Genomic DNA, 26044 nt, shown 5'->3' with positions numbered 1-26044 from the left:
ATTGATTGGTCTATATATAAGCATAAGCAAATGCATAAGGAAATGGACCAATCAATTTCCTTATGCTTATGCGTTATGTAAAAGTCTGTGCTCGGGCCTATAGCCTTGATAATTCAGTAATATGGAAGCTACAAACTTAAAATTGAATGTAGATGGCATGTGACATGCATTGAAAAATGAAAATACTGGTGCGACACCTACCTTTTCTTTTCGGTAAAATCAACATTGACGTCTGAAAGGATACGTCAACGTCAATAGTCTGAATCAGTCTGAATTTTCTCTGTTTCTTTAAGGTTCGACGACGTTCATTAAGAGAATTGTTATCCATCGAATGCGTATCGTATAAGGAGACGACATGTCATTGAACACAGCACACACCAACGGTGGAGTTCTTCTCCATTCTGGCGAATGGTAAGCTGTAAAAAGTTTTATAAATTATTTATGTACTTTAATTGTACAAAGTTATTTATCTCGAATATTCTCGATGACGTTTCTAAAGCGCAATTCCGTCATAATCTTCCCATCCACGCGATATTAGATTATTACAGCTGACGTTCGCTGTTGCCTGGTCAGAGTCAAACTTACAATTACACAATCATACAATTTAGATTATTTGAGCAAAATATTCTGCATTCTATACTTGGTGCATTATGGTTATACCCATTGACGTAGTATAAAGTTATCATATGCATACATGTGACAATGCAAACAGAATTTTAACATATAATTACCTTTAGCATCATACTCTTCTGCGACAATGTCAATATGGAATTTCATGGACAAGAGCAGGTGGAATTTATTGGGAAGAAACATGGTAGATTGTATTTAACAACGCACAGAATGATTTTCAACGCTAAAGATCAAAAGGAGAAAATGCAGTCGTTTAGCTTTCCATTTGTCACATTGAGTGAAGTTGGATTGGAACAGCCAGTGTTTGGCGCTAATTATATAGGGGGCAAGTGCCGCGCCCAGCCGAATGGCAACTGGATTGGAGAATGCAAATTTAAATTAAGATTCAAAAGCGGCGGAGCAGTGGAATTTGCGCAAGCTTTGCTGAGAGCTGCAGCCATGGGTAAGATGTGTGTGTGTGTGTGCGTGTGTGTGTGTGTGTGTGTGTATGTGTGCGTGCGCGTGTGCATGTGTATGTATATATGTATGTAATGTGTATTTGCTGTAGAAATGCATAATACAAATAATTTGTATTTGTGATTTTGCACATGTTGAATACTTGTACATATTTTCCATATATTAAATAACTTTGAAAATAAGATTAATGTTGTTATCAGATATATCAATAAGAACTTATCTATCTCTTGTATCAAGTGTATTCCATGTGACTTTTAGCTCAGCGCAATGGTCCACGAAATGATGCACCACCACCATATACACCTCCAATGTCTGATTGGTACCCAGCGCAACCATCAGCTTATCAACCTCCACCAACTGGATATTACGGATGGATGCCTCCTACCAATATATTTCCAGATGTTCCACCAGGTTTAATATTGCTTCTCTACTGTCCTTTAAACGTTTTAAACGCACTCATACTAAGTATACCTGTATTAGTAACTTTACTTACAAAATTTTGCTCGACATTTAATAGTCGAAATAATATTCGAGTATGCTTGCAGTAACATATTACAGTGTAGATAATTAAAATCTTAAAAATTTATATCAGTGATTAATCTTGTATCGTCGCTTGCATTCTCGTACATTAGCTACCAACAAGCTAGATACAATCTCGCCATTATTTCGAAATAGCATTTGTGTTGAACGCATCTGATTCACAGTGTATACTTGTGTTAAATTGTTCTTTTTTCTATAGGGAATACAGTTTTCATGACGGATAGTCCACCGCCATATCCCGGCATACAGTCAGGATACGGATACGCGAGTGGACCACCACATCAAGCAGGAGCCGGAAGTGCAGCGGGACAACCAGGGACTCCTGGATGGGCTAATCCAAATTACAATGGCCAGCCGATGTCTCAAGCAGGTGCGTATCCTGGCGGTTACGGACAACCGCCTTATAGCGGTTATTCGTCTAATCCACCACCGTACTCGGCGTATCCGCAAACTGGGTATACACAGCCAGGACCTTATCAGCAGTCTTACAATCCATACCCACCTCAATACTAATAAATATTGTAATATATATATGTGTATCTGTAAATTATGTGCCTATATATTTTATCAACTTATAAGTTATGAAAGATATAATATTATAAACGCTTCAGAGATTCTAAAGAAGTAATGTCGAAAATCTATCGACAATGAACGATATATTTTCCAATATATTATTCCAATATATATTTCGTGTACGAGTGCATACTGTATTCGAGATATTTATGAAAGAACGCGTAGATATTCTTCGGAAACAGTATATATATTTTTGAGAGAGGCATTTTTCTTTCTTTTTTTCCCAAATAGCCTGCATAATACATATTTTTTTATAATTGCATATTGAATGCAACAAAGAATTATAATTATGCGTGTTAATTCTATGAGAGATTATATACTAAACGTTATATAGATATACTCTATTTTAACACACACACAACAAACACACGCACGCGCATAATACAATACAATATAATACAATACAATACAATACGTACAATATAATATGATATAATATAACATAATATTAAATGTTGCTTAAAGATTATTTGCTGTTTTTATTTGAACCTATCAATCTGAGGCTTAGCATTTTGAAATTAAAGAAGAAAAAAAAGAGACAAATCTATCGGACTAAAAAAATTAATGCATTTGCCTGTTAAACTTGGAAGTTTGGAATATTAAGGAATACGATTACATAACGCGTCCTTCCTCAATTTGAAATAGGATCGACTTTCACTTTGCTCAGTTATTATCTCATAGTTGTCAGCAGGTAGTGCGAAACGGCTTCGATAGATAGATATAACAGATTTGCGCCTCGAGTTATTTCTACTCCGTGTGTTATAGTACACCACATGTTATAATACAACTTTTATTATTTATTTTACTTTATATATAAATGAGTGTATAGACAAATATGTTTGTTATATTGGTTATTAAACCAGGTCTGCATCTAATTTAACGAATGCATTAAGTACCAAGAGACTAAATAGTGAATATAACGAGTGTAAAGATCTTTCATCGAAATTAGCATTACAAAAGTTGCGTTACAAAAACCACATAATGTGATGTTTCTACGGTTGAACGTTTTTACGCATTGATTATACAAACATTTGAAAACGATAATTAAAACTTTCAACACTTATTATTAAATTCAAAATCATGCCGAAACAAAATAAATTTAATGCATCGAATATGAGATATGTTTGTATGTGTATTTTATTAATATCGATACCAATACTAACGCTAAAAGTATGTAGATTGTGTAGAATATTTTATCGCCATCGCTATCGTATCTAATTTTAATGACATATTCGTTAATGCTTTTCAATTTGTCTCTTCTTTAACGAAAATTTGAATTTTTTATCGCAATTTTTTCTTTTTTTACATTAAATCTCTTTAGACCTCAATTATAAAACTGTTAAAATACATTTGTTATTATTATTATATACGTACAGTTATATTTAATTTTTATAACTATTTCTACCTACTTATATCCTTATCGAGGGAACAGTTTACTAGATTCACAAAAATTGTCATTAATATTTGATGCAATAGCAATGTGGCATCTTGTACATTGTTCAAAGGCATGATTTCACATTGCTTTTCTTTATTTATCAGATGCGAAGGCTGTTGAAGCTGCGCAAAGCGCATATTACGATCCTAATAGGCCTCAATGTGCTTACGTTCCACCACCAGAATATTACGTAAGTATTATATTTTTAAACACGTTTAATTTATATTTATAATATCCGAAATTTATGGTACCTTCAATTATCTTTCGACTTTATGAAAATTATTTCTTTAAAAGCATTTAAATTATTGTACTTTTGTTTCTTTGATATAGAAAGCAAAAAAACTATATGTATATATTTTGTTTTATTTTGTAACGCTTGTCGTATCTCTGTATCGCGAGTGATATAAAGATTATCTTATCGAAAACTCTGAAATATTAGAAAATTTTGCTCCTATCGTACACACATGCACCTAACATTATATTAATATATTATCTATTTTATTATATTATCTACAGAATCAAGTATAAAAGTATCTTTATTTTCCTACATTCGATAAGTTTCACATTGCGTAAATGTAATAAACTTTGTCGATGTTCCAGGAAAGTCCACCAGCTTATACGAAGAAATATCAGTGAACATGGTGCGCAAGTGAATTATATAGTGCAATCGATATGCATTCCATCTTAGGCGAATACTACAAAATTGTACGCTGTCACGCATTTAATGTAACAAACTGCGTCTACATTTGTTACATAGCAAATCTTAAATATGCAAATTCAAGGTGAAGGATAAAAATACACTACTGTTTTTCTCCTTACAGCGTTATGCAATGTTAGAGCATGAGTATCACTGCAAGTATTTGCGACAATATCGCTATGTACTAAATATTTACAATAGTTTCTTATGTACACGTTATTTCTTAAAAGCGACTGTATCGTTGTGTTTCACACGAGTCTATACAACTACAAAATAAATGTTTACACACATATAAAATATTGAAAACGATTTATACGACCATGGATTTACTATAAATGCATAGTGTTTTTTCAAGCTTTTATTAAAAATTACAAAAATATAGAATATATGTACATTACGACGCTACACAAACAATGTAGTCGAGTATAAAAGCAAAGAGTAATATAAATTTTTGAATTTGTTTTGAAATTATTTCTCCACACACAGTAGCATTAGGGGGAAAAAATAAATTAAATAAAACAAGAAATAATCTATTCGCAATTTACAAAAAGACACATTCTACTACATTCATACAATGTATATATTATCATATAGATAATTTTCCTCGATTATTATCCATTGTGTTTAATCTCATCTCCTGTTTTATAGTACATTTTATCGATCATGATAACAATGTATGACAATGTTAGATACGAAAAAGTGACATTAATACACCGTCCATTTAGTAAATCTCTCGAATATCCGCAGAGATAACTACTTAGAATCTTATCAAAGCAGTCTGTGATAAATCATAGATGTACATTCTAAAATATGCGTAAAAAGAAAAAGTCTAGCCGTACTCAGAGGTGATTGTCAAACTGAAATTTCCATTATTGATGCTAGTACCGTGGTACCAAATCCGCGTATCCAGCAGTACGATGTCCGCCGCATTGACAAAGAATTTAAAAGATTTACATTCGCTATCACATTCCGGCGTCGGAGCCACAGTCCATGTTTTACTACCTATTACTTGAGCTTGCCACATGAGTCTCGATATGTAATCCAGCTAAAAAAAAATTGAGAATATACCTGACGATACGTCTCATTTCATTCATGATTATAAGACTTACATGCATAACGGCACCTTCCTCGTAACCCAAAAAAATATAATTACTGTACGGAATTTCCGCGTCTTCCGGCAAAAAGTGAGGTACACTGTAAAACTGTCTCATGGCATCTAGAATCTGTAAGTGACAATTTTTCCAGCCTACATACCAAGGATCCTCACCATCTCGATGCAACGCTCGACCTTCACTCATCGCGAACACTTGGCGCAAGTTGGCCAAGTTACTCTTAAAATGCAAGAATTGGCATTCCTCTTCTACGGAATTGTAGGCACCCTCGATACGCTCGTACAGATTTCGAAAAAATCCCAAAGTGAATTCTTTGCGCGCAGGCCAATCGTAAGCCGCGTTTTTCACTATCATAGGTCGAGACGAATAACAGTAGAAACGAAATTCTTCTTTAGTTAGATTTGGCAGAATTAACGGCGCTTCGATATCGCGACAGTAATCGCAATTCGATATCGGCCTTGTAAATTCCCATATGAGATAATTATTTGGCAACAAGCATCGAGTTCCTTGAAAACTTTTAATTATATTCGTGTAGAGATATCTATTAAGTATGCCAAAAAGAAATGGCACGAGTAACATTATCAGTATTTTCCTCGAGCACATTGCAAAGCTACGATTCTTATTATTGTCTATATTGGTCATAGTAATGGATTTTAACTCGTTTATCGTAGCCCCGTGTTGGATATAATCTCGAGTTAATCGAAGAAACGTTTTTTGTATGAATACTATGTTGTTTTCCATCGTGAAGAATCACAATTCCTTGATCATTCGAACGATCGTTAATTTTCTTCTAATTCGTATTTCCACCTTCCGTTTCGTTTACGAAGAGTTATTCGCGTTCCAGTTTCTTAATGTAAATAAAAAATGAATTTATTGCTCATCTCGATACAATTGAAATAATTTGTAGAGCTTCCAATGTTTTACTTTTGCAATCGTGTCGCGCAATATTATATTTTTATAATTTCATAATTTCAATTTAAGGATATTAATAGCAATATTACATTTTTCTTATATCACAGTCAATTGTACCGTGTCACAATCATTGTTTGCATGACGATCAAGACTAACGTCACACATCTTACGTTATTTTTCCACCAAATATGTATATTTGTATACTTATACGAATCATCCAGATGTCGATGTCGATCGGTTGTTTACATTGTCAAGAAAGGAAAAAAGATTGTACAAGGTATTCATAAATTTGAAGTTTAAAAGCTTTCAAACAACGTTCATTCTCGCTGCATTTCTCACGATGCAGTGATCTTCAAGCAGAGCGAACTGTTGACTCGAAACGCAATTAATATACAAGGATAAATAACACAGTTCACATTTGCATGCTTATACGCGCAACATTTTACTCGACCTTGAGCTACATACGCACTGCTGCGAGAGCTATCGATTACACAGTGGAGACTTTCATTTTTCGGTTGGTGGGGATTTTCTTCCAATGGCACTCACATCTGCCTTCCGAGTGAAAAACTATAGCCTGCGCTTTAGCGGCAGCCAAGTACTTTAACAAGACATTTCCTGTGTACGTTCAACAGATGTGTCTGTTCCCGCCACTATTAGAAAAACGTCACTCACTCACACATAAACGACGCGCGAGCGCGCAAACTTGTACGTATGTACTTACTATATAGAAAGACAGGGGGAAACATATACACGCACATAATTTAAAATTTTTTCTCATACAACATACGATTTGAATCACAATTTATTATTTACATCTCTATTTAGTTGGGCAGTACTTGTGTTAAAATGATTGAGAAACGTTATATAAAACAAAAGTCTTACAAGTATTTATTTTATCAAATCACACAACATAATGTACAAGTTCCACTCGAACCGACTTCAGAAGTACATTTCTAGACGCATAGACAGTTATCAACTGCATTTAGAAATCACTACAAATTTTGATTTATTTTATTCGCGCGGTTATATGATGTAGACGTATAAAACCTAATTTACAGCAGTTACAACACTAAAGAGCATACATAAATTTTTTGCACATACTTTTTACAGATCATGATGTAGCAAAGGGCTAATTCAGTGTGACTATTTTTACATCTTATTTTATCGTTAGGCCAATTACAAAACAGCTAAATTAATCTTTTAATTTAATTCAATATTAAATTCGTTGTTGTTCCGCTGTCAAGTAGATATAATGGTATATCGAAATGTTTGTCAATCGAGTTGTAGCTTTGCTCAATGGTGATACAACATGCTGTGGATTGTATATTATGCAGAAAAGAATATATGTATGTGTTCTTTTTGTGGCAAGTTACAACAAAAAATAAAACTTTGTTAAAGTTTAACATGTATCAAGAGTAGATCTTATACAGTCTTCGTATTGTGTATATAATGTGTACCCGTATAATCATATTAAAATCATTCAATAAGCTGAGCAAGTTTTGTAAAAATATTGTGTGAGTAATCTTAACAAATCATGCATTGCACGAATGACCACTTGCAAAATTTGTTTGTAAATGCAATTTTATGACTTTAATTTATCTACAATCAAACTGTTTATAAGATTTGTCATCTCTCACGGAAAATAATTATTATATTATGATATATATAAATTTTATTTCAATTATAATAATCTTGTATTATATTTGCACAAAAGCAATATTTTTATTACAAAAAATTTACAAACAGATCAGATCTATTACTTTCTTTAAAAATTTTTAATAAAATTTGTAGATTATCAGAAACTTGTAGACACATGATGACACTGTGACAAGTTAAAAAAGAAGAAAAATCGCACTCAAGCATATATATTCTCACAACACATTATTAATCTTGGAAGTTCTATTAATCACAGTTCTCATGTAAAAAAACTGTCTAATTTACGAGCGTTTAATTGTATAGAAAATTTGGGGTATACTTAAATCTTGACTTTGACAATATATAACATGGGCATAATGTATTCTTCATCCCAATAAATCAAGACTAGTCACCTAATATTTTTTTAGCGGGGTAGACTATATTTATCGTGATATATAATGTAATCTTGATGATATATAATGCAACTCAAAATAAATTATTACTTACTGTTAAAAATGTGTGACTAGCTGACAGTTTTCGCATTAATGTAACAGCAGCATTTGTGTCAATGTTTACACCTGATTAAGCTTTGCTTATCCAGAAAACAAAATCTTCAACGACTATCAATCAGAAGTAACACCACTTGCCAAGAATGGCGTCTTTAATAGCAGATATGTACTGTGCAGGAACCCAATATATCCAGTACCTCGATGCTTCTGTAGTGCCTAATTGTATCGCCTACAACAAATTTATTATTGAAATATAGTCACTGTGACAGTTGAATATAATATATACTCGGTATAATGAAAAAGCTATACATACCATAATATGATACTCGGGATGATCGTGAATTGGTTCACTATGAATACCTTTTATCGAATTCATAGGTATTTTATCCGTTCTTTCTTTCGTACCAATCCAAAGCTGATCTTGTTCCAATTTAAACGTTAATCTGACCTTTCCTCCAGATTTGTTCAACATTCCAGCAAGTGGAAATTCAGGCAAAGGTTCCTGTACAATTCACAGACATCAGTTGCAAGACAATTATTTTTTCTCACAAATGCTTATTGTAACAGCTTTTATATACATTGAACAACCTTGCTATCTAGTATTCCTGGCATTACATCCTCTGGAATACCTTTATCTAAGACTTTTCTATGTACTTTTTGTTGTGAAAGAGATTCCTTGCTCACTGAAGAAACAGCTTCATCGATGAGATCTTGTTTCGTTGGAATGGACACAGCCAATACATCATCTAATTTTGATCCAACTATCATGACTTTGGCACCTTGTATATTACAAAATAATATTGATAATTTTTTATGGCAAAAAGTGAATAATGCCTCGTGTACCTTCAAGATAAAAGTTTTCCACGTGCACACACAAGTGTATGTGCATGTGTGTATGCGCACGCACACTTGTGTGTGTGTATTACTTTTTAATCAACTATTACCTTTTGTCACTCCCAAATTTCTAAGAGTCTGATCATCTTTGGCTAATCCTTTAAACATAACTTTCTGCATTGCTTGTGGTACTGAGATAATTTTTTGTAAATACATCTTTAGCTCAGCTACTGTGCTGTCTAAAGCAAAATTCACACTAATTTTCTGTTTGTTGTAAATCACTGTAAAATTTATATTTTCCATAGATGGTTCTTGCAAGGTAGTCGCAGCTGTATCTTGCAATTTGTTAATGTTTCCATCGTGCTCTTCTGTTAATTCCTTTGTATTTGTTGCTGAATTTTCAATAGATTTCAGATTCGATACGAGTTCCGGAGAAGGTGACGAATTGCAACGACTATCATTGTCATTTTGTGCAGTATCTAGATAAATAAAAAAAAAAAAAAAAATTTAAATTGCAATGTAAGAAGTGACAAAAAACAGACTTTTTCTCGCAAAAAACACTTCTCACGCAATTGTATTTAATTTTAAAGATAAACTAATCGTGGATTAGGCCCAAATTACGTGATATGATACAATCGCATGTAAAAAAAATGCAGCAGCATTCATAGCAAAATCATAAAAGGTTAGCCACGAGCTATATCTGTTTCAAAAAAATATATTTTAGAATATGTATTTCGCGCAAACGTACGTTGCTACATCGGATTCGATGATAATTTGTAAATATACATTTAAAAACTTTCAATAAGGAAGAATATCTATGCCATAAAAATTATTCAACACATACAAATACACATCATAATAAGAAATAACGTATTTCAATGGAACATCACAATCCCTCGACCTATGTATTAATCTTGTTCCTTCCAACATCAAAAGAAAAAGTAATAAAAGAATTAAAAAATAACTATCAAAAATTTTTACAGAAAGCAAGAAAAATAAACAGAATTTAGCACGTACCTACGTACTCCATGTTGAATCGTCTTTCGTTGGCCAATCAAAATTATCACAGAGAGCGTTGCGTATCATGATTTCCATGATGTGATTCTTCAGAATGACTTTCGAATTTTTTAATCTATATATGTATATTTATATATATATATATACGTATATGTGTATATATATATATATATATATATATATACATACATACCACAAATATATACATATATATATACATATATATATATATATATATACATAAGTATATATATATATATATATGTATATATATATGTACTTGATAAATATACCATACAAAAGCTGCCGATAACAAGAGGTACTCATGTGTGGAGAAAGGATATAATTTATATCGGTGGTATGATTAAAGCATTTTTTTTCATTAATAAATTCTAAAAAGAATATTTCAAAATACATCAAAGGACAGTTGTAAAATATAACAATAAAACAGTAAATGCAATAAAAAGGACAATTCTTAATAAAATATTCAGACTTGATTTCGAGAAAAAACTTAGTATGTATGACATTCAAAGTTTTAACTACATAGAAAACACATAGAAAAATTATTAAAATATACAACTAAAAGAATTTTATCAAAATTGACGAAAGAGCAAACGGGAAGAAATTAAATTTTAGTAGTAAAGATTTTATATACCACTAAATAATTTTTATTTTTAATAAAATATATTAAAAATCTTTTCACAGTAAAAAAAAGCGTCACAACTGCCTTGTCATCAGTAATGTAACATAGAAGATTGCCAGCTAAATAGATGTATCCATAAGTATTGGAGAATTTACACTGCGTCCGATGTCCGATATCCAATAATAGAGCTTGTTTTCTAGACAATAAAATACCTCTAGCTAGAATTTCTAGAAAACAAGCTCTATTATTGGATATCGGACGACGTACATCGAACATCGAACGCAGTGTGAATCCTCCATATGTTCGCAAAATATCTAGTTTATACTGTGGTTGCGTTCCGAAATTCACTGCCAGTATAGTTTACGTCACGTATATTATAGATTTTCAGTACTGGCAGTAATGGCCGGTTTATGCTTCGGTCTTAATCTTAATCTTAAGAGTTGATAACGTAGAATGCCATAAGGGCGTTTATACTTCCCTAGTCTTAATCTTAAGGCGGGAGCACAGACTTTTGCATAAAGCATAACGCATAAGCATAAGGAAATTGATTGGTCCGTTTCCTTATGCATTTGCTTATGCTTATATATAGACCAATCAATTTCCTTATGCTTATGCGTTATGCTTTATGTAAAAGTCTGTGCTCCGGCCTTAAGAGTTGATAACGTAGAATGCCATAAGGGCGTTTATACTTCCCTAGTCTTAATCTTATGGCCGGAGCACAGACTTTTGCATAAAGCATAACGCATAAGCATAAGGAAATTGATTGGTCCATTTCCTTATGCATTTGCTTATGCTTATATATAGACCAATCAATTTCCTTATGCTTATGCGTTATGCTTTATGTAAAAGCTTGTGCTCTCGGCTTTAGTCTTAATCTTATAGCGTTTTCGATTATACAGGATTTGAACGACCCAGGGTTGGTTAATGACGTCATTGCAACCTCTCCACCAATGAAAGACTTGCATTTATAGTAAAATAGTGATTAATCAACCCTGGGTCGTTCAAATCCTGTATAATCGAAAACGCTATTAATCTTGGAAAGATTCCATCTTTTAACTTTAGTCCCTAATGTCCTAAGGCCGGGCCAATGAGGTAAGTCTGACGTCCGACGCAGCACGAAACCGCGCGAAATAATGGTTTTCGATTCGTGTATATTTAAAAAATTGTTCTTGATCGTATTCAATATTCAGCATATCTTTCATTAAAGAAAAGAAATGACCAGTTTCGTGTCTTTTTCGATTCAGTGGCCGAACAGCGTATCTCCGTGGTTTTCTTTTATTTTTTTTTTAATTTCTTAATAATACACATGCTGCATAGGCACTTGATAACAAAAGTGCCATTCCAAACATTAAAGTTTTTTGCCGCTGACGATTCATTTTAACATTCACTATAATTTGCAGCACCGGGATCTATTACAATTTGTGGTTAGGTTAGGTTAGGTTTTGTTACATTTGCACATGCGTAGTCCGAATTTCCAGGGAAGCATAAACGAGTCCTTAAGATTAAGTTAAGACTAAGGGCGGTATTCATAGTCCGTTCTTATATTCAAAAACGTCTTAAGCACGGACTTATATTCGCTCTCTATGGGCGGTATTCATAGTCCGTTCTTATATTTAAAATCGTCTTAAGCACGGACTTATATTCGCTCTCTTCGTCACACATAGATTGTGTCTGACGAAGAGAGCGAATATAAGTTCGTGCTTAAGACGATCTTGAATATAAGAACGGACTATGAATACCGCCCTTTGTCACACATAGATTGTGTCTGACAAAGAGAGCGAATATAAGTTTGTACTTAAAACGATCTTGAATATAAGAACGGACTATGAATACCGGCCTAAGACTAAAGGCGGTATTCATAGGGCGGTATTCATAGTCCGTTCTTATATTTAAAATCGTCTTAAGCACGGACTTATATTCGCTCTCTTCGTCACACATAGATTGTGTCTGACGAAGAGAGCGAATATAAGTTCGTTCTTAAGACGATCTTGAATATAAGAACGGACTATGAATACCGCCCATAGTCCGTTCTTATATTCAAGATCGTCTTAAGCACGAACTTATATTCGCTCTCTTTGTCAGACACAATCTATGTGTGACGAAGAGAGCGAATATAAGTCCGTGCTTAAGACAATCTTAAATATAAGAACGGACTATGAATACCGGCCTAAGATTAAGATTAAGACCGAAGCATAAACCAGCCATAAATTTCGGAACATAGGGCGGTATTCATAGTCCGTTCTTATATTCAAGATCGTCTTAAGAACGAACTTATATTCGCTCTTTTCGTCAGACACAATCTATGTGTGACGAAGAGAGCGAATATAAGTCCGTGCTTAAGACGATTTTAAATATAAGAACGGACTATGAATACCGCCCATAGTCTGTATTAGAGCCTATCCAGACAAACTTGCATATGTTTATGCGATTATGCAAGTTTGTCTGGATAGGCCCTTACACATAACTGTATTTACTGGGTGCTTAAGCCTTGTGTCCACGATGTTAGAACTCAATCCGAGATCTCGGTCCGAGTCCTCGAACAATAATATTTATACTTGGCTGAATATAGTTAGCGTTGTAATCGAGTTACGATTCTTTACGATGATTTTCTGATCTATGTTATATTGCCAAGTTGGTTTATAGCATTGAGTAAAAAGAAACAGGAGGGAGCGTTTGGTCGTAAAAGTGCGGACGGAAGTGACTATATAAAGTGGTCGCTCAAGATGGCCGCTCAAGGGCGCCAATATTGAATGACTTGTTATGTTTAATTAGGAAATAATGTACAATTAAAAGAAAATAACTATAATATGCAACAATAATACCAAATTTTAATGGCGTTTTTCATTGGGATTGCACTCGTGCAGTATTTCCATAAGAGCAATGTTAAAATCTAAAATCTAAATTTATATTAAATCCTTTGTCCTTACAAAAATTTATCCATGCATTTCTTTGATCCGGATTTTTCAGAAACCTGTTTGCGAGTGAAAATTATTTAGTAATTATTGTGAATCTACAATTTCATAATACTATACATATGATTATAATCTCCAAAATAAAAATCTCATTATTATTGATAATACTAACCGATGAAACGTTATTCCATGATTTCGAGCTGCTGCTGTTATGCCACAAGCTCTACAGTATACTATTTTGATCGTTTATTTCCATACACTGTTGCATAAAAGACTATACACTGCATATTAATGCGTACGGCGTACGGTATGCCGCTTGCCGCAATGCTCGAGCATTCCCTCTCACTTTCAAAAAGTGGTCGCTCAAGATGGCTGCCATGACGTACATCCGTCCGCGGATTTACCTAGTCCTGGCTAGTATATGCTCCTTCCTGTTTCTTTTTACTCAATGGTTTATAGATATCATCAAGTGATGCACTGCTTGATTTCGAATGTTTTATTTTATTTAGATGGTCCAGATATTGTGATCTTAAATTATTAATTTTTTTTTGCAATTTCAGTTGTTAGTGGTTGTCCTGTTAATTCTTTGTACTGATTACAGATTATCTGTAAAGCTTGATCTCGTTTCATACGATTATGATAATCAACACTTTTTGTAACATATAAACAAGAATGTTGTTGATATAACATTAATAAAATTTTAACATTTTCCTTATTATCCATTTTTTATTATAAAAGAAGTTTTTTCTGAAAATCAATTTTATATATTATTATACTTTTCTTGAAAAATAATATGTATATATAGGTTATAATATATTTTTAATGTCTAATTTAATCTGCATTAAAACTAATAATAACTACTTATGTAAATCTTATTAATTATTAATCTTATTAATTTATTTTATTTAAGAATTATATTTCTCTTATTTTTTCAATTCTATAATTACTTACTAAAATATTATTTATATTGTTCACAGTATCTCGTATTACTATAAGTATCTTATATTTTGTCTTGACAGATAGTAAAAGAAACTAGTAAAATCTAATAACTCGCAATAACTCGTATCGAAAAATGGGACGCAACGCATTTTTTTGTTTGAGCTTCTTATTCGAGTTTTGCATCCAAATTCATAGCGTTTTCGAATAAACGGGGTTTGAACGATCTAGGGTTGATCAATCACTATTTTACTATAAATGCAAGTCTTTCATTGGTGGAGAGGTTGCAATGACGTCATTAACCAATCTTGGGTCGTTCAAATCCTGTATAATCGAAAACGCTATCAGTGTGTACATGATCCGAGTTCTAGTAACTTTCTCTCAGTCCGAGATCTCGGACCGAGTTCTAGTATCGTGGACACAAGGCTTTACGACAAATAATCGGATCTTTAATCGGACCGAGCAGTGGCACTCAATCGACACTTTCCAAATTTCTCTAGACTAATCCGGAATCTGAATCGCTGTCTTCGCACTAATTGGACTAAATCAGAAACAGTTAAGGAAATATAAAGGCAACGAAAAATGCAGCGTGATAAAATAACATTTCACGAAATCCAACATTTATAAAACAAAGGTTAATACCTATTAAATATTGTCTAAAATTTAACACTATATATATATTAATATATTAATTAATTAACAATTAATTAATTAACAATCAAAGTAAAATGTGAGGTTATGATTTATTTGTTTCTCTCTTTACAACTTATATTAATAAAATACAATCAGTTTTATTAATATATGTTTGATAAACATAGCAATATTAAATATTAGAGAAATAATAAATAGTAATACCTTTGTTTTATAAATGTTGAATTTCGTGAAATGTTATTTTTTATCACACTGCGTTTTTCGTTGCCTTTATATTTCCTAACTGTTTCTGATTTAGTCCGATTAGTGCGGAGCACGGTGTAAGAATATAGGTCTGTTTTTTATAGCTGTACTGGCTGCACTAGTTCAGAGTTTATCTTTCTCCTTCCAATGTGGAGGGAAAAAGATAAACTCTGAACTAGTACAGCCAGTTCAGCTATAAAGAACAGACCTTATAAGGTGATTTCACGACCATTGTATTCTATCAAAAAATCTGTGATCAAGATGTCATAGTTAAGGCATGTCACACAAGATGTCACGTTGATGCAAAATCCCAAGTAAAAAAGAATAGAAGATATGGATAGATGTGGATAAAAAAGGATAGATGATGAATCTCTAAAGCACATCTATATATAATTATAGTCCTAAATAATACAAATTTTTTAAAATAAAATTTTTTACATTGTGTATAAAAATATATATTACTGACAAAATATTTTTTTATTTTTTTATAACAAATTATTCTTAGTTAAATTTGCAGAAAAAATAATTAATAATGTATTCCAGTCTTTATAGAAAATTAAGTTTTTTTAAGAAAATAAATATTTATAATTAAGTTCCGCAGGACAATAAAATTTTAATAAAATTTATATATATATATATAATTTAAAGTCCCTCAACACGTAGCCACCTAGTGGTTCAATGTGGAACAATGACAGGAAAATCACAAAAATTTATTGCCGTGAAATTACTTTATATTCTTATACCGTGGTGCGGAGACAGCGATTCAGATTCCGGATTAGTCTAGGGAAATTTGGAAAGTATCGATTGAGTGCCACTGCTCGGTCCGATGAGATCCGATCATTTAGCGTTTTCGATTATACAGGATTTGAACGACCCAGGGTTGATCAATCACTATTTTACTATAAATGCAAGTCTTTCATTGGTGGAGAGGTTGCAATGACGTCATTAACCAACCCTGGGTCGTTCAAATCCTGTATAATCGAAAACGCTAATTGAGTAAAAAGAAACAGGAGGGAGCATATACTAGCCAGGACTAGGTAAATCCGCGGACGGATGTACGTCATGGCAGCCATCTTGAGCGACCACTTTTTGAAAGTGAGAGGGAATGCTCGAGCATTGCGGCAAGCGGCATACCGTACGCCGTACGCATTAATATGCAGTGTATAGTCTTTTATGCAACAGTGTATGGAAATAAACGATCAAAATAGTATACTGTAGAGCTTGTGGCATAACAGCAGCAGCTCGAAATCATGGAATAACGTTTCATCGGTTAGTATTATCAACAATAATGAGATTTTTATTTTGGAGATTATAATCATATGTATAGTATTGTGAAATTGTAGATTCACAATAATTACTAAATAATTTTTACTCACAAACAGGTTTCCGAAAAATCCGGATCAAAGAAATGCATGGATAAATTTTTGTAAGGACGAAGGATTTAATATAAATTTAGATTTTAGATTTTAACATTGCTCTTATGGAAATACTGCACGAGTGCAATCTCAATGAAAAACGCCATTAAAATTTGGTATTATTGTTGCATATTATAGTTATTTTCTTTTAATTGTACATTATTTCCTAATTAAACATAACAAGTCATTCAATATTGGCGCCCTTGAGCGGCCATCTTGAGCGACCACTTTATATAGTCACTTTCGTCCGCACTTTTAAGACCAAACGCTCCCTTCTGTTTCTTTTTACTCAATGGATCCGATTATTTGTGTAAGCACTCACTATCGCAGGCGCATGCGCGACCTAACCGGCGGAGAGGCAATCCGGCCCGACTGGCAGCACTGAATCCGAGTGTAAATGTATAATAACCTTCATCGAGGTGTACTATTTTTGCGAAAATACATTTAAATCAATTATAAATAATGGTAAGTTTTTATTATTCTTACTTAAATCGAAAAAGTAATGTGTCTTCCCTTTCTTAATCTCTATAATTTAATTCTTTCAGTTACCTCTAACTTTGTTAAAAACAGCACAAAATCACCCCATGGTAAATACTCAAAGTTTTGCAAATAAATACTTAAAGAATCCTTATACGTTACAATTAAACTAAATTCTTCATTGCAGCTGGTGGAGCTGAAAAATGGAGAAACATACAATGGTCATTTAGTTAGTTGTGACAATTGGATGAATATAAACCTTAGAGAAGTTATATGTACATCAAGAGTAAGTCATTGTGCATACATAAGCTCCCTTAGGATCCTTTTATTTGATATTTTGTCAAAAATTTCATTAAGTTTATATTAAATAAATTTATACTAAACTGAGCAATTGAAGAAATAGTATTGTTAATTGAAAATATATATATAAATTTTTCTTTTTGATAAATAGTTAATTCGTAATTCTTTTATGTAATAGCTTATTTGAACTAATATGTATAAAAAAATACAAATTTTTAAATAGGATGGTGACAAGTTCTGGAGGATGCCAGAATGTTATATCAGAGGCAGCACAATTAAGTATCTAAGGATTCCAGATGAAGTAATAGACATGGTAAAGGAAGATATACAAATGAAATCAAGGGGACGTGGTGAAATGAAAGGTCGAGGCCAGAGTCAAAGAGGACGTGGTGGTGGAAGAGGTAGAGTAATTTTATTTAAAAAATTATAATTTTTTTGGACATAAGGTATTCTTCCTTATTTATAAGTGTTTTTCCTGTGAGAAATATTTCGAAATATACATGGTGTCTTAAAAAATATTGCAATCTAAACATTTATTAATCGTTATATGCTACATTTTGCAGGCACCTTTGGCAGAGGAGGAAGAGGTCCAGCACCATTGGGTCGTGGAGGTGGCACACAAGTTGGAAATAAACCACAAAATAAACCAAGATCTAAATAAAATCAAGTATTATTTTTATCCTGCTAATATTAAATCACTCTACGAATATCTCATTATTCAATATTTATGATATATGATAACATCAAAGAATATAAAATAAAAAATTTAATAATTTTTTATTATAATTATACAATTGATAATTAATAAGTCATCATTTTATTCGTAGAAGCGTGATATCTAATAGATTTAATAGTTAGAAAAGCATATATTTTATTTACAATTAATTAGAGTGAGTCATATTTAATTCTACAGTTATGCATTGTACTACTGCAAATTGTATTAGTATATACTTTTTTACATTACATTAAAATACGTTAAAAATCTAAGAAAATCTTAATATTGTGCCAAACTCTTCTACACATTGTAATTACTATAGATAAAAAAATTATCCTTTTTAGTTACAAGAATTACAAGAGTTATTCAGGAAATGAAATAATTTCCGAATATGTCCAATTCTAAGTACAAAGATACCCTAAACAGAGAAATTGTAGTTTAATAATATACATATCATTCATTGTATGAAATATAGTTTTTAAATAGTTTAGTTAACTGTATCAAGCCAATATATTGAAGTCCTTGTTATTAAAAAAAAGTAAACTAGTTAAAGAATTAAACCAATACGAGGGAATTATTATATATATATATATATATATATATATATATATTTGTAGATAAAGATTACCTTTAAGTATACCTTTAATTATAAAAAGAAGTTTTATTTTGGTTGTTCACATTTAGAATCATGTAACGACTGTACTCTTCGTTACCTACATATACAGAGACAACGTTGATTTTTTAATCATAATAAGATACATAATATACATTTTAATAGTTTATTGTTAGCTTTCAAAGTAGCTATTATTATAATATGATCATGTCAATCGATAAGGAATTAATTGTCTAATATTGAAATTGATGCATACAAAACATGAGTTCATGCAGTGAATGCAATTATAGTTTGTTTCATATATTTGTAATTATTATTTCGTGCTTATCCTTATGTTGTGAATATGTGGAATAAAAAATCACTGCAAGCAAAAGAAGTATAATGTATTATCTAAATGTAATTCTCTAAATACTAAATTATATTTTGTATTTAATTAATTGAATATACTCACTTAAATAGTGTGCTTTCAAAAACCTTATTATAATTTAGTGCAATTTAATTCATCGCCCTTCAACTGATAAAAATAAAATATCGATTAATATACTTGATATATTATCACATGACACAAAATATAAAAATTTTTTAGATCAAACTTACTGTATGAAGCAAGATCGATTTCGTCCGGCAATTCTGTAATATTTACGTCAAATCTTTCCTGAACATCGTTCAATATCTTGGCGTCACTTTCATCGCTCACTAATGTGATGGCAAGACCCTAAAAAGCGTTTCCAAATCAGTATAAATGTTTATCATATATGTTTCTAGGTAATAAAAGTAATTACGGTAAAAATTATTTTAAATTCAGAGATTTAAAAAGATTCAAAATTCACTTAAAAATGACTTTTTGTATTATAAATAAACTTTCTTTTACAACAAATGCAAAAATTGAAATCAATTTTTACACATACAAGCCAATATTAAATGCTTTGTCCTCATTTTAACATTATTAACATAGAACAAGGTAATAATTAATTTATACTATGTGGAATTTTATTACCTTTGTACCAAAACGCCCAGCACGCGCCACTCTATGTAAATATGTATCAGAATCTTCCGGCATGTCATAATTGAATACAATATTCACACGTTCTATGTCCATACCCCGTCCAAACAGATTTGTCGCAACCAAAATACGCTGAAAATATCACATTTTTTCGATTTTTATCTTATTACTTGTGCTTTACATAGTCTGTTTATGGGTTTATATTTTATCCGACAATATAAAACTTTGAATTAATGAATTTACCTTTTGGAAATCTTTGAACTGTTGATATCTAGATAGCCGCTCCTCTTGCGTCATACCACGATGAATTCCAATTGCAGGGAAATTCTGTTCTGTTAGAAGTTGCGCTAAAGCCATGCATCTTTGCACAGACTTGACAAATATGACAACCTATAGAAAGCAATTGTTAAAATAAATCGCATTAGTTATGTTATTAATATACATAAAGAGGAAACATCTTAGATGCAATCCATTATAATAAATACAAATTCGATATGTAGCAAATACATAAATCATATTATTTACGACATATATAAGAAAATTTTTAAGTAAATAAAGAAGAATCTTTATCAGAAAGGTGGGTAATGGTAAGATGGAGTCATCATATTTAAATAAGAGAACTCTTGCATCATCATGTAACGATTCTTCGCAATAAAAAAAATGCATATCCATTGTAGATTGTCCTAATCTGCAAATAACAAACCTGATTAAACTCAAGAACATCGAGTAATTCGAACAACTTCTTGTTTTTCTCGTTCTCCTTCAATTTAACGTAATGCTGCTGCAGACCGTTCAAAGTGAGCTTGGCCTCATCATCGACATAGACTTCCATGGGCTGCACAAAGAATGTTATTTTATAAAAAAAAAAAAAATCGAATTCATTAAACCAATTAATTTGCCTACACAATTTTCAAGCTGCAAAATTTTGTGCTCTTTAAAGCTCGTGTACCGTCACTTCGCCGTTCAAAAATCATATGAAACGCGATTGAATGTGTGGTAAAGGGACGACGATTATACGATTACAAATCAATAAATCAAACGTATGAACCAAGAACACACTAATCCCTATAATAATGCAACAATGTTTTCTCACACGTTTATAAAGACGTGAGTTAACATTTTTCAAATAAATCGTATTTAAGCAATGTGAAAAAGGCAAAGGCCAATTCTTTTTAATGCAATTTCGAATGTACATCTTCTTTCGGAGACAATATTAGCTTCATTAAGTTACCATATATATCCATACGTATTGAGAGTCATCAAAAAAACTCTCAATGTTATTTCAGTTGCAGAGCATATCATGATCGTCGATCGGGATTAGTTATACATATTACATACGGTCCGGCGACTTCAACCTCTGGGTAGTGCCAACAACGAAAATTCTGCAGTTCACCCCAACTGAACTTAAGGCGCACCCATGAAAGAATGTTTGGTCTCATCTGCTGGCCACACGATGCCAAATCTCTTCTCCCAAATTTCTGGCACATTGAGAAGATGCCCAGAATCGAACTCGTATTATCGGCTGGTATATACTTTCGGCTTTTCACAAATCTTAACACTTCCGGTATCCGCTAAGTCGCGACCCAGCTTTATCACTCGTACGAAATAAAGAATGCAATCACGATACACGAGGATTCGCGTTTAGCTTTCAAATGGCTTTTTGATGGCAGGAATTGCTCGATTTACTCGCGTCACTTCTGTCTTTGTTGATTTCACTTCTAAAAGACCACACATGGGTCTTACCGCAAATTAAATTTTTACACAAAATACTAAAATTTTAATTTAACGCTTTAACTTGCGACTGAATATACACGGATACATTAATTGTGCTACGCTTCCATTTTATCATTTTTTTCCTAAACAATTTTAATTATCCCCTGAATATCCTCTTGCATCTTCTTTCTTGCGCTCTTCTGTCTTGAGGTTGTCTTGAGGTCTTCTTGGCCCCCCACCCACATGTATAATTGTGACTATAAATTGTACAACTAATTCTATTCTACTAATGGCAATAATGGTTACCCATAAGAATGTAGAGAAATATTTCATACCAACTAGTTTTTCTCCCTCCCACCATATCCCCTGACATATCTATATCTGTGTACCTTTTGAATGCGTAGCAATTAGTAAATTAAAAAATTATCGATTGTAACCAAAATAGATCTTTCAAGCCATCTTGAACGATTGAAGAGCCATCAAACGATCAATTTTAAACAAACATTTTTTTTCCCTCCCCTGCATGTGTGTATGCAGATGATAACATCCGATACAGAGTTTAAACTCAGAGAGAGCCAGAGAAAGAGAGTAGCAAACATTACGTTGCGCATGAGTGCCGAGCATACGCGTCGGTCACGAAAGATATTGAACGGAATTCATTTTTTCAAACTTTGTACTCGTTTCTTCAAAGCGCCATTTAAGTTGCCTAACCCGCGGAAGCGACAATGATATTTATAGTATGGGCTGAGCTTTGTCCTGGATATGAATACAGGGCCAACGAAGTAGGAGCAATCGTAGATCGAAGTGAAGAGGAAGATTGTGTAATTACATCTTGCATGAACTTTTTGCAGACAGGACGTATCTCCTTGGACAACGTGGCACTGAACATCATGACTTGTTTGCTATGTGGTGTGCTTCTGAATATTTCCTGTACATCCCGGCGCATATCTGTAACAACAATGCAGTGCTTATGATTATTCACTATTAAAAAAAAATTAACATTTTGAAAAATAAAATATCGAAGAACTGTTCAGCAATTGGGTGATGGTAAAGTGTAGTCATCACAGTAAACTAAGATTATCTCTTACATCATGTAAAAGTTCTTTCCAACGAGGTAAAATATAATTAACTATTAAATAATTTATTACGCACCTAATAATTCAAGCATTTTATCACATTCATCAAGTATAAAGTGCTTCAGATGCTTCAGATTCAGTTTCTTATTCCGTACAAGAGCGAGGATACGACCAGGGGTACCGACAACAATATGGGGACATATGGTCTTCAAGACTTCTTCATCTTTTTGTATAGGTAAACCACCAAAAAATACACCAACCTGTAACAAAATAAATTTTACAATAAAAATATAGATTCTTATATTTCATTTAATCATAATATAAGAAAACATTTATTATCTTATTTACTTTTCACATAGCTTATGTATATGTAATTGTAATTTCGTAAAACTTACTTTTACATGTGGCATGTACTTGCTAAACCTCTCATATTCCTTACTGATTTGAAAGGCTAATTCTCGAGTGTGACACATCACTAGAACATATACTTGATTTTCAATCAATTCCAGCTGTTGAAGAGTAGCTAATACAAATACAGCAGTTTTTCCCATGCCAGATTTTGCTTGGCACAGTATATCCATCCCAAGTACTGCTTGAGGGATACATTCGTGTTGCACTGTGAATAACAAATTATTTAATCAAATGTTCTATTAAAAAAAGCCAAATATTAATTTAAAAAAAAACATCAGAAATAATTAGTTTGATCACAAAATATCATATGTCCCCATCTAGCATTTAAGGATAAAATATAATTCATCATTATATTTGTGAATAAAAAATCCAAACAGTCAAAACCATTTATTTACCTTCAGATGGATGTTCAAAGCCACAATCAACAATGGCACGCAAAATTTCTGGCTTTAAAAGGAAATCTCTAAATCCACTACTGTGAATAGAAACATATGTGCCCTTTACTTCCTTCTTTGCAGGAACATCACCGCTTCCATCAACTACTTGTTCAGTCTGTTCCTCATCTTCATAATCCAAAAGATCATCATTGTCCGCCATTGTATTGATTAATAGCTCAAAATTACTGAAATATAAGATCTTTTTAAAATAATTGTAATAATTTTTAAAATAAAATCTCTATTGCTTTGAATAAAACAGAAAGATTATAACCTAAAAATTAAATCTTATAAAATTATTAAAATTATAAACCAAACTTATTTTTGTTTTAACTTTTTTAAACATACTTTCTGTATTCTTCATATATTGTATATATAAAATGTTATAATAGATCACATATCATAAATACAATTTTCGTAATCAAGCAAAAAATCTATAAATATAACTACACAAAGTACCTTTTCAATGTAACAAATAAGAAAATAAAAGTATTTATGAGACTACAAAAAATAAATAATGTTCTCTTATATATATATATATAAAATGTGTTTATAAATGTGCGAAAATTATTTATACAGAAAAACTAAGATGCTAACCTCTTATTTACTCATTTAAAAATTATGAACACTAAAAATATAATTTTATAAAGTTAATATCACATATTCAATATATTGCGTTTGTTTTTTTATGATTAATATCGATTTATTTATGAAAATATCAACTATCGTGCTATCGTGCATACATAGCACCAAAAATAACGATTTGGCTTGAAACAAGTTCATGTAATGGCCGCCTTTCCGATGCTGTTGTTAAGAAATGCGATCATTTGTGAATACCGCGTGAGATAATCATAAATTGAAAAAAAAAAAAACAAAAACTATCAACGAAATAATTAATAAAACGGCGATCGTGTAATCATATCAGTAATATATTGTAATTTATCAACATTTTGCAGTATTGTTCGATATTGAAAAACGAGATGCTCGTACGCTGTAAAATTTAATTTAGACGTACATGCGACGTAAAACGGAAAATTATAGTGTTTTATCGAAAAACGAGAAAATATAAAACAATATTTTATGCATTCCACAAATAGATTATTTGTTTATAAATTAAAGTAAATTGGATTAAGTTTTCAACTTACCGTACGTACCGACCCAACTAATTTCAAGCGACTCCAAAAGACTACAACCAATTGATTCTCCAACTGCTCTACAGCGCGTCTGTTCACGGAATATAAAATATGTAGAGTGATATCGAGTGGCAAATTTCATAGGCTGCGTTCAAAAACTACACCTAGGCATCAATCATGTAATTTTTCTCCAGGACATCGATTATGTAATTTTTCCCTAGGAACGGAATCGTGAAAAATAAAAACTTTTATACAAATTCGACAATTCTATTATTTGTCGAATTTACGGACTAAGGCCGAATTTTTACTAAACGCGTCACGCGTCGCGTTATCCGCCGCGTCACGAATTAACCAATCAAAACATCCCATTTTATCGCATCATGTGCCGCGCGACTCCTTGCGCGACGCATCGGTTCAGTTGTTTGACATTCTAGAGACAAAAGATTTTTCCTTTGTACGAGATCTCAGATCGCGCGCATTCGTTATGAGACAGGTCACAGAAAATGTAACAATATTCGTAAGTTCCAAATTATTATTTAATACTATTATTAAATAATTATTGGCTTAGTTTACATCGATTGTTTAGTACGCGTACCAAGTACTAAATCTGCTTCTCCGATAGGTATAAATCGTTTAGTGTAAAATCTACACCAATCAAAAAAGCTGATTTGGTACTTGGTACGCGTACTAAACAATCGGTGTAAACTAAGCCATTGACGCACTCTCCGTTCCGCAGCCCTTTTCCTAAGGCACTAGATATGTAGGTATTCTCATCCGCCATTTTGGTTCCTATTAGATGGAGAATTATAGCGTATACAGGGTGACACTTAAAGACTGCCCACTAAGTACATAGCGTTATTCCTTGCCAAAAAATGAGTCGAAAAAAGTCCTGAATCATTTTTAATAATTGACGTGTTACACATGTACGCTATACTATACTATATACGCTATAATTCTCCATCTAGTAGGAACCAAAATGGCGGATGAGAATACCTACATATCTAGTGCCTTACTTTTCC

General features: G+C 32.2%; 6 protein-coding genes across 8 annotated transcripts in view; 3 read left to right on the top strand and 3 right to left on the bottom strand.

Annotated features, from left to right (window-relative positions):
* LOC105679073 (serine/threonine-protein kinase dyf-5) overlaps positions 1-26044 on the top strand; it is a 142153-nt gene that overhangs the window by 84447 nt on the left and 31662 nt on the right. The window lies entirely within an intron of this gene.
* On the top strand, positions 204-4628 carry Wbp2 (WW domain binding protein 2). 2 transcript variants are annotated; one of them, XM_012376749.2, is made up of 6 exons: positions 207-411; positions 738-1072; positions 1345-1497; positions 1826-1996; positions 3739-3824; positions 4235-4628. In XM_012376749.2, the coding sequence occupies exons 1-6, from the start codon at positions 356-358 to the stop codon at positions 4268-4270; spliced, it is 837 nt and encodes a 278-aa protein (XP_012232172.1). In that variant the 5' UTR covers positions 207-355; the 3' UTR covers positions 4271-4628. The 2 variants fall into 2 exon arrangements, with proteins under 2 accessions (XP_012232171.1, XP_012232172.1); XM_012376748.2 differs by lacking the exons at positions 3739-3824; positions 4235-4628 and having other exon boundaries at positions 204-411; positions 1826-2668.
* Positions 4675-7063, bottom strand: LOC105677866 (uncharacterized). Its single transcript, XM_012376745.2, has 3 exons — positions 6445-7063; positions 5441-6290; positions 4675-5376 (listed from the first exon to the last, which is right to left on the bottom strand). The coding sequence occupies exons 2-3, from the start codon at positions 6182-6184 to the stop codon at positions 5161-5163; spliced, it is 960 nt and encodes a 319-aa protein (XP_012232168.1). The 5' UTR covers positions 6185-6290; positions 6445-7063; the 3' UTR covers positions 4675-5160.
* On the bottom strand, positions 7216-10465 carry LOC105677867 (ubiquitin domain-containing protein UBFD1-like). 2 transcript variants are annotated; one of them, XM_012376746.2, is made up of 5 exons: positions 10351-10465; positions 9444-9812; positions 9088-9278; positions 8813-9001; positions 7216-8728 (listed from the first exon to the last, which is right to left on the bottom strand). In XM_012376746.2, exons 1-5 carry the CDS (start codon positions 10361-10363, stop codon positions 8618-8620), a joined length of 873 nt encoding a protein of 290 aa, XP_012232169.1. In that variant the 5' UTR covers positions 10364-10465; the 3' UTR covers positions 7216-8617. The 2 variants fall into 2 exon arrangements, with proteins under 2 accessions (XP_012232169.1, XP_012232170.1); XM_012376747.2 differs by lacking the exon at positions 10351-10465 and adding an exon at positions 10178-10202.
* LOC105677865 (U6 snRNA-associated Sm-like protein LSm4) lies at positions 17456-18590 on the top strand. Its single transcript, XM_012376743.2, has 5 exons — positions 17456-17615; positions 17696-17737; positions 17815-17913; positions 18151-18328; positions 18491-18590. Exons 1-5 carry the CDS (start codon positions 17613-17615, stop codon positions 18586-18588), a joined length of 420 nt encoding a protein of 139 aa, XP_012232166.1. The 5' UTR covers positions 17456-17612; the 3' UTR covers positions 18589-18590.
* Hel25E (ATP-dependent RNA helicase 25E) lies at positions 19284-25166 on the bottom strand. Its single transcript, XM_067352308.1, has 11 exons — positions 25038-25166; positions 23854-24080; positions 23443-23663; positions 23124-23307; positions 22801-22919; positions 20962-21093; positions 20502-20648; positions 20253-20390; positions 19853-19970; positions 19707-19769; positions 19284-19616 (listed from the first exon to the last, which is right to left on the bottom strand). The coding sequence occupies exons 2-10, from the start codon at positions 24053-24055 to the stop codon at positions 19756-19758; spliced, it is 1275 nt and encodes a 424-aa protein (XP_067208409.1). The 5' UTR covers positions 24056-24080; positions 25038-25166; the 3' UTR covers positions 19284-19616; positions 19707-19755.

The sequence above is a fragment of the Linepithema humile genome, chromosome 3 (genome assembly GCF_040581485.1).
Source record: "Linepithema humile isolate Giens D197 chromosome 3, Lhum_UNIL_v1.0, whole genome shotgun sequence".
NCBI lineage: Eukaryota > Metazoa > Arthropoda > Insecta > Hymenoptera > Formicidae > Linepithema > Linepithema humile.
Note: the sequence above shows the minus strand (reverse complement) of the source record. Positions and strands in the feature narration are given on the sequence as shown.

Coding starts and splice junctions, on each gene's coding strand:
- Hel25E (XM_067352308.1), bottom strand. CDS start 24,055: ATGGCGGACAATGATGATCTTTTGGATTATGAAGATGAGGAACAGACT. Junction 21,094..22,800: donor GCAAAAAGTTCATGCAAGAT/GTAATTACACAA, acceptor TTCTTTGTGCAG/CCCATGGAAGTCTATGTCGA. Junction 20,391..20,501: donor AGTTCAAAGATTTCCAAAAG/GTAAATTCATTA, acceptor TGATATTTTCAG/CGTATTTTGGTTGCGACAAA.
- LOC105677867 (XM_012376746.2), bottom strand. Junction 9,002..9,087: donor CAGGAATACTAGATAGCAAG/GTTGTTCAATGT, acceptor TGAATTGTACAG/GAACCTTTGCCTGAATTTCC. Junction 8,729..8,812: donor ATCCCGAGTATCATATTATG/GTATGTATAGCT, acceptor AATTTGTTGTAG/GCGATACAATTAGGCACTAC.
- Wbp2 (XM_012376748.2), top strand. CDS start 356: ATGTCATTGAACACAGCACACACCAACGGTGGAGTTCTTCTCCATTCT. Junction 1,073..1,344: donor GCTGAGAGCTGCAGCCATGG/GTAAGATGTGTG, acceptor TGTGACTTTTAG/CTCAGCGCAATGGTCCACGA. Junction 1,498..1,825: donor ATTTCCAGATGTTCCACCAG/GTTTAATATTGC, acceptor TTTTTTCTATAG/GGAATACAGTTTTCATGACG.
- LOC105677866 (XM_012376745.2), bottom strand. CDS start 6,184: ATGGAAAACAACATAGTATTCATACAAAAAACGTTTCTTCGATTAACT. Junction 5,377..5,440: donor AGGAAGGTGCCGTTATGCAT/GTAAGTCTTATA, acceptor ATTTTTTTTTAG/CTGGATTACATATCGAGACT.
- LOC105677865 (XM_012376743.2), top strand. Junction 17,738..17,814: donor CAGCACAAAATCACCCCATG/GTAAATACTCAA, acceptor TCTTCATTGCAG/CTGGTGGAGCTGAAAAATGG. Junction 17,914..18,150: donor AAGTTATATGTACATCAAGA/GTAAGTCATTGT, acceptor ATTTTTAAATAG/GATGGTGACAAGTTCTGGAG.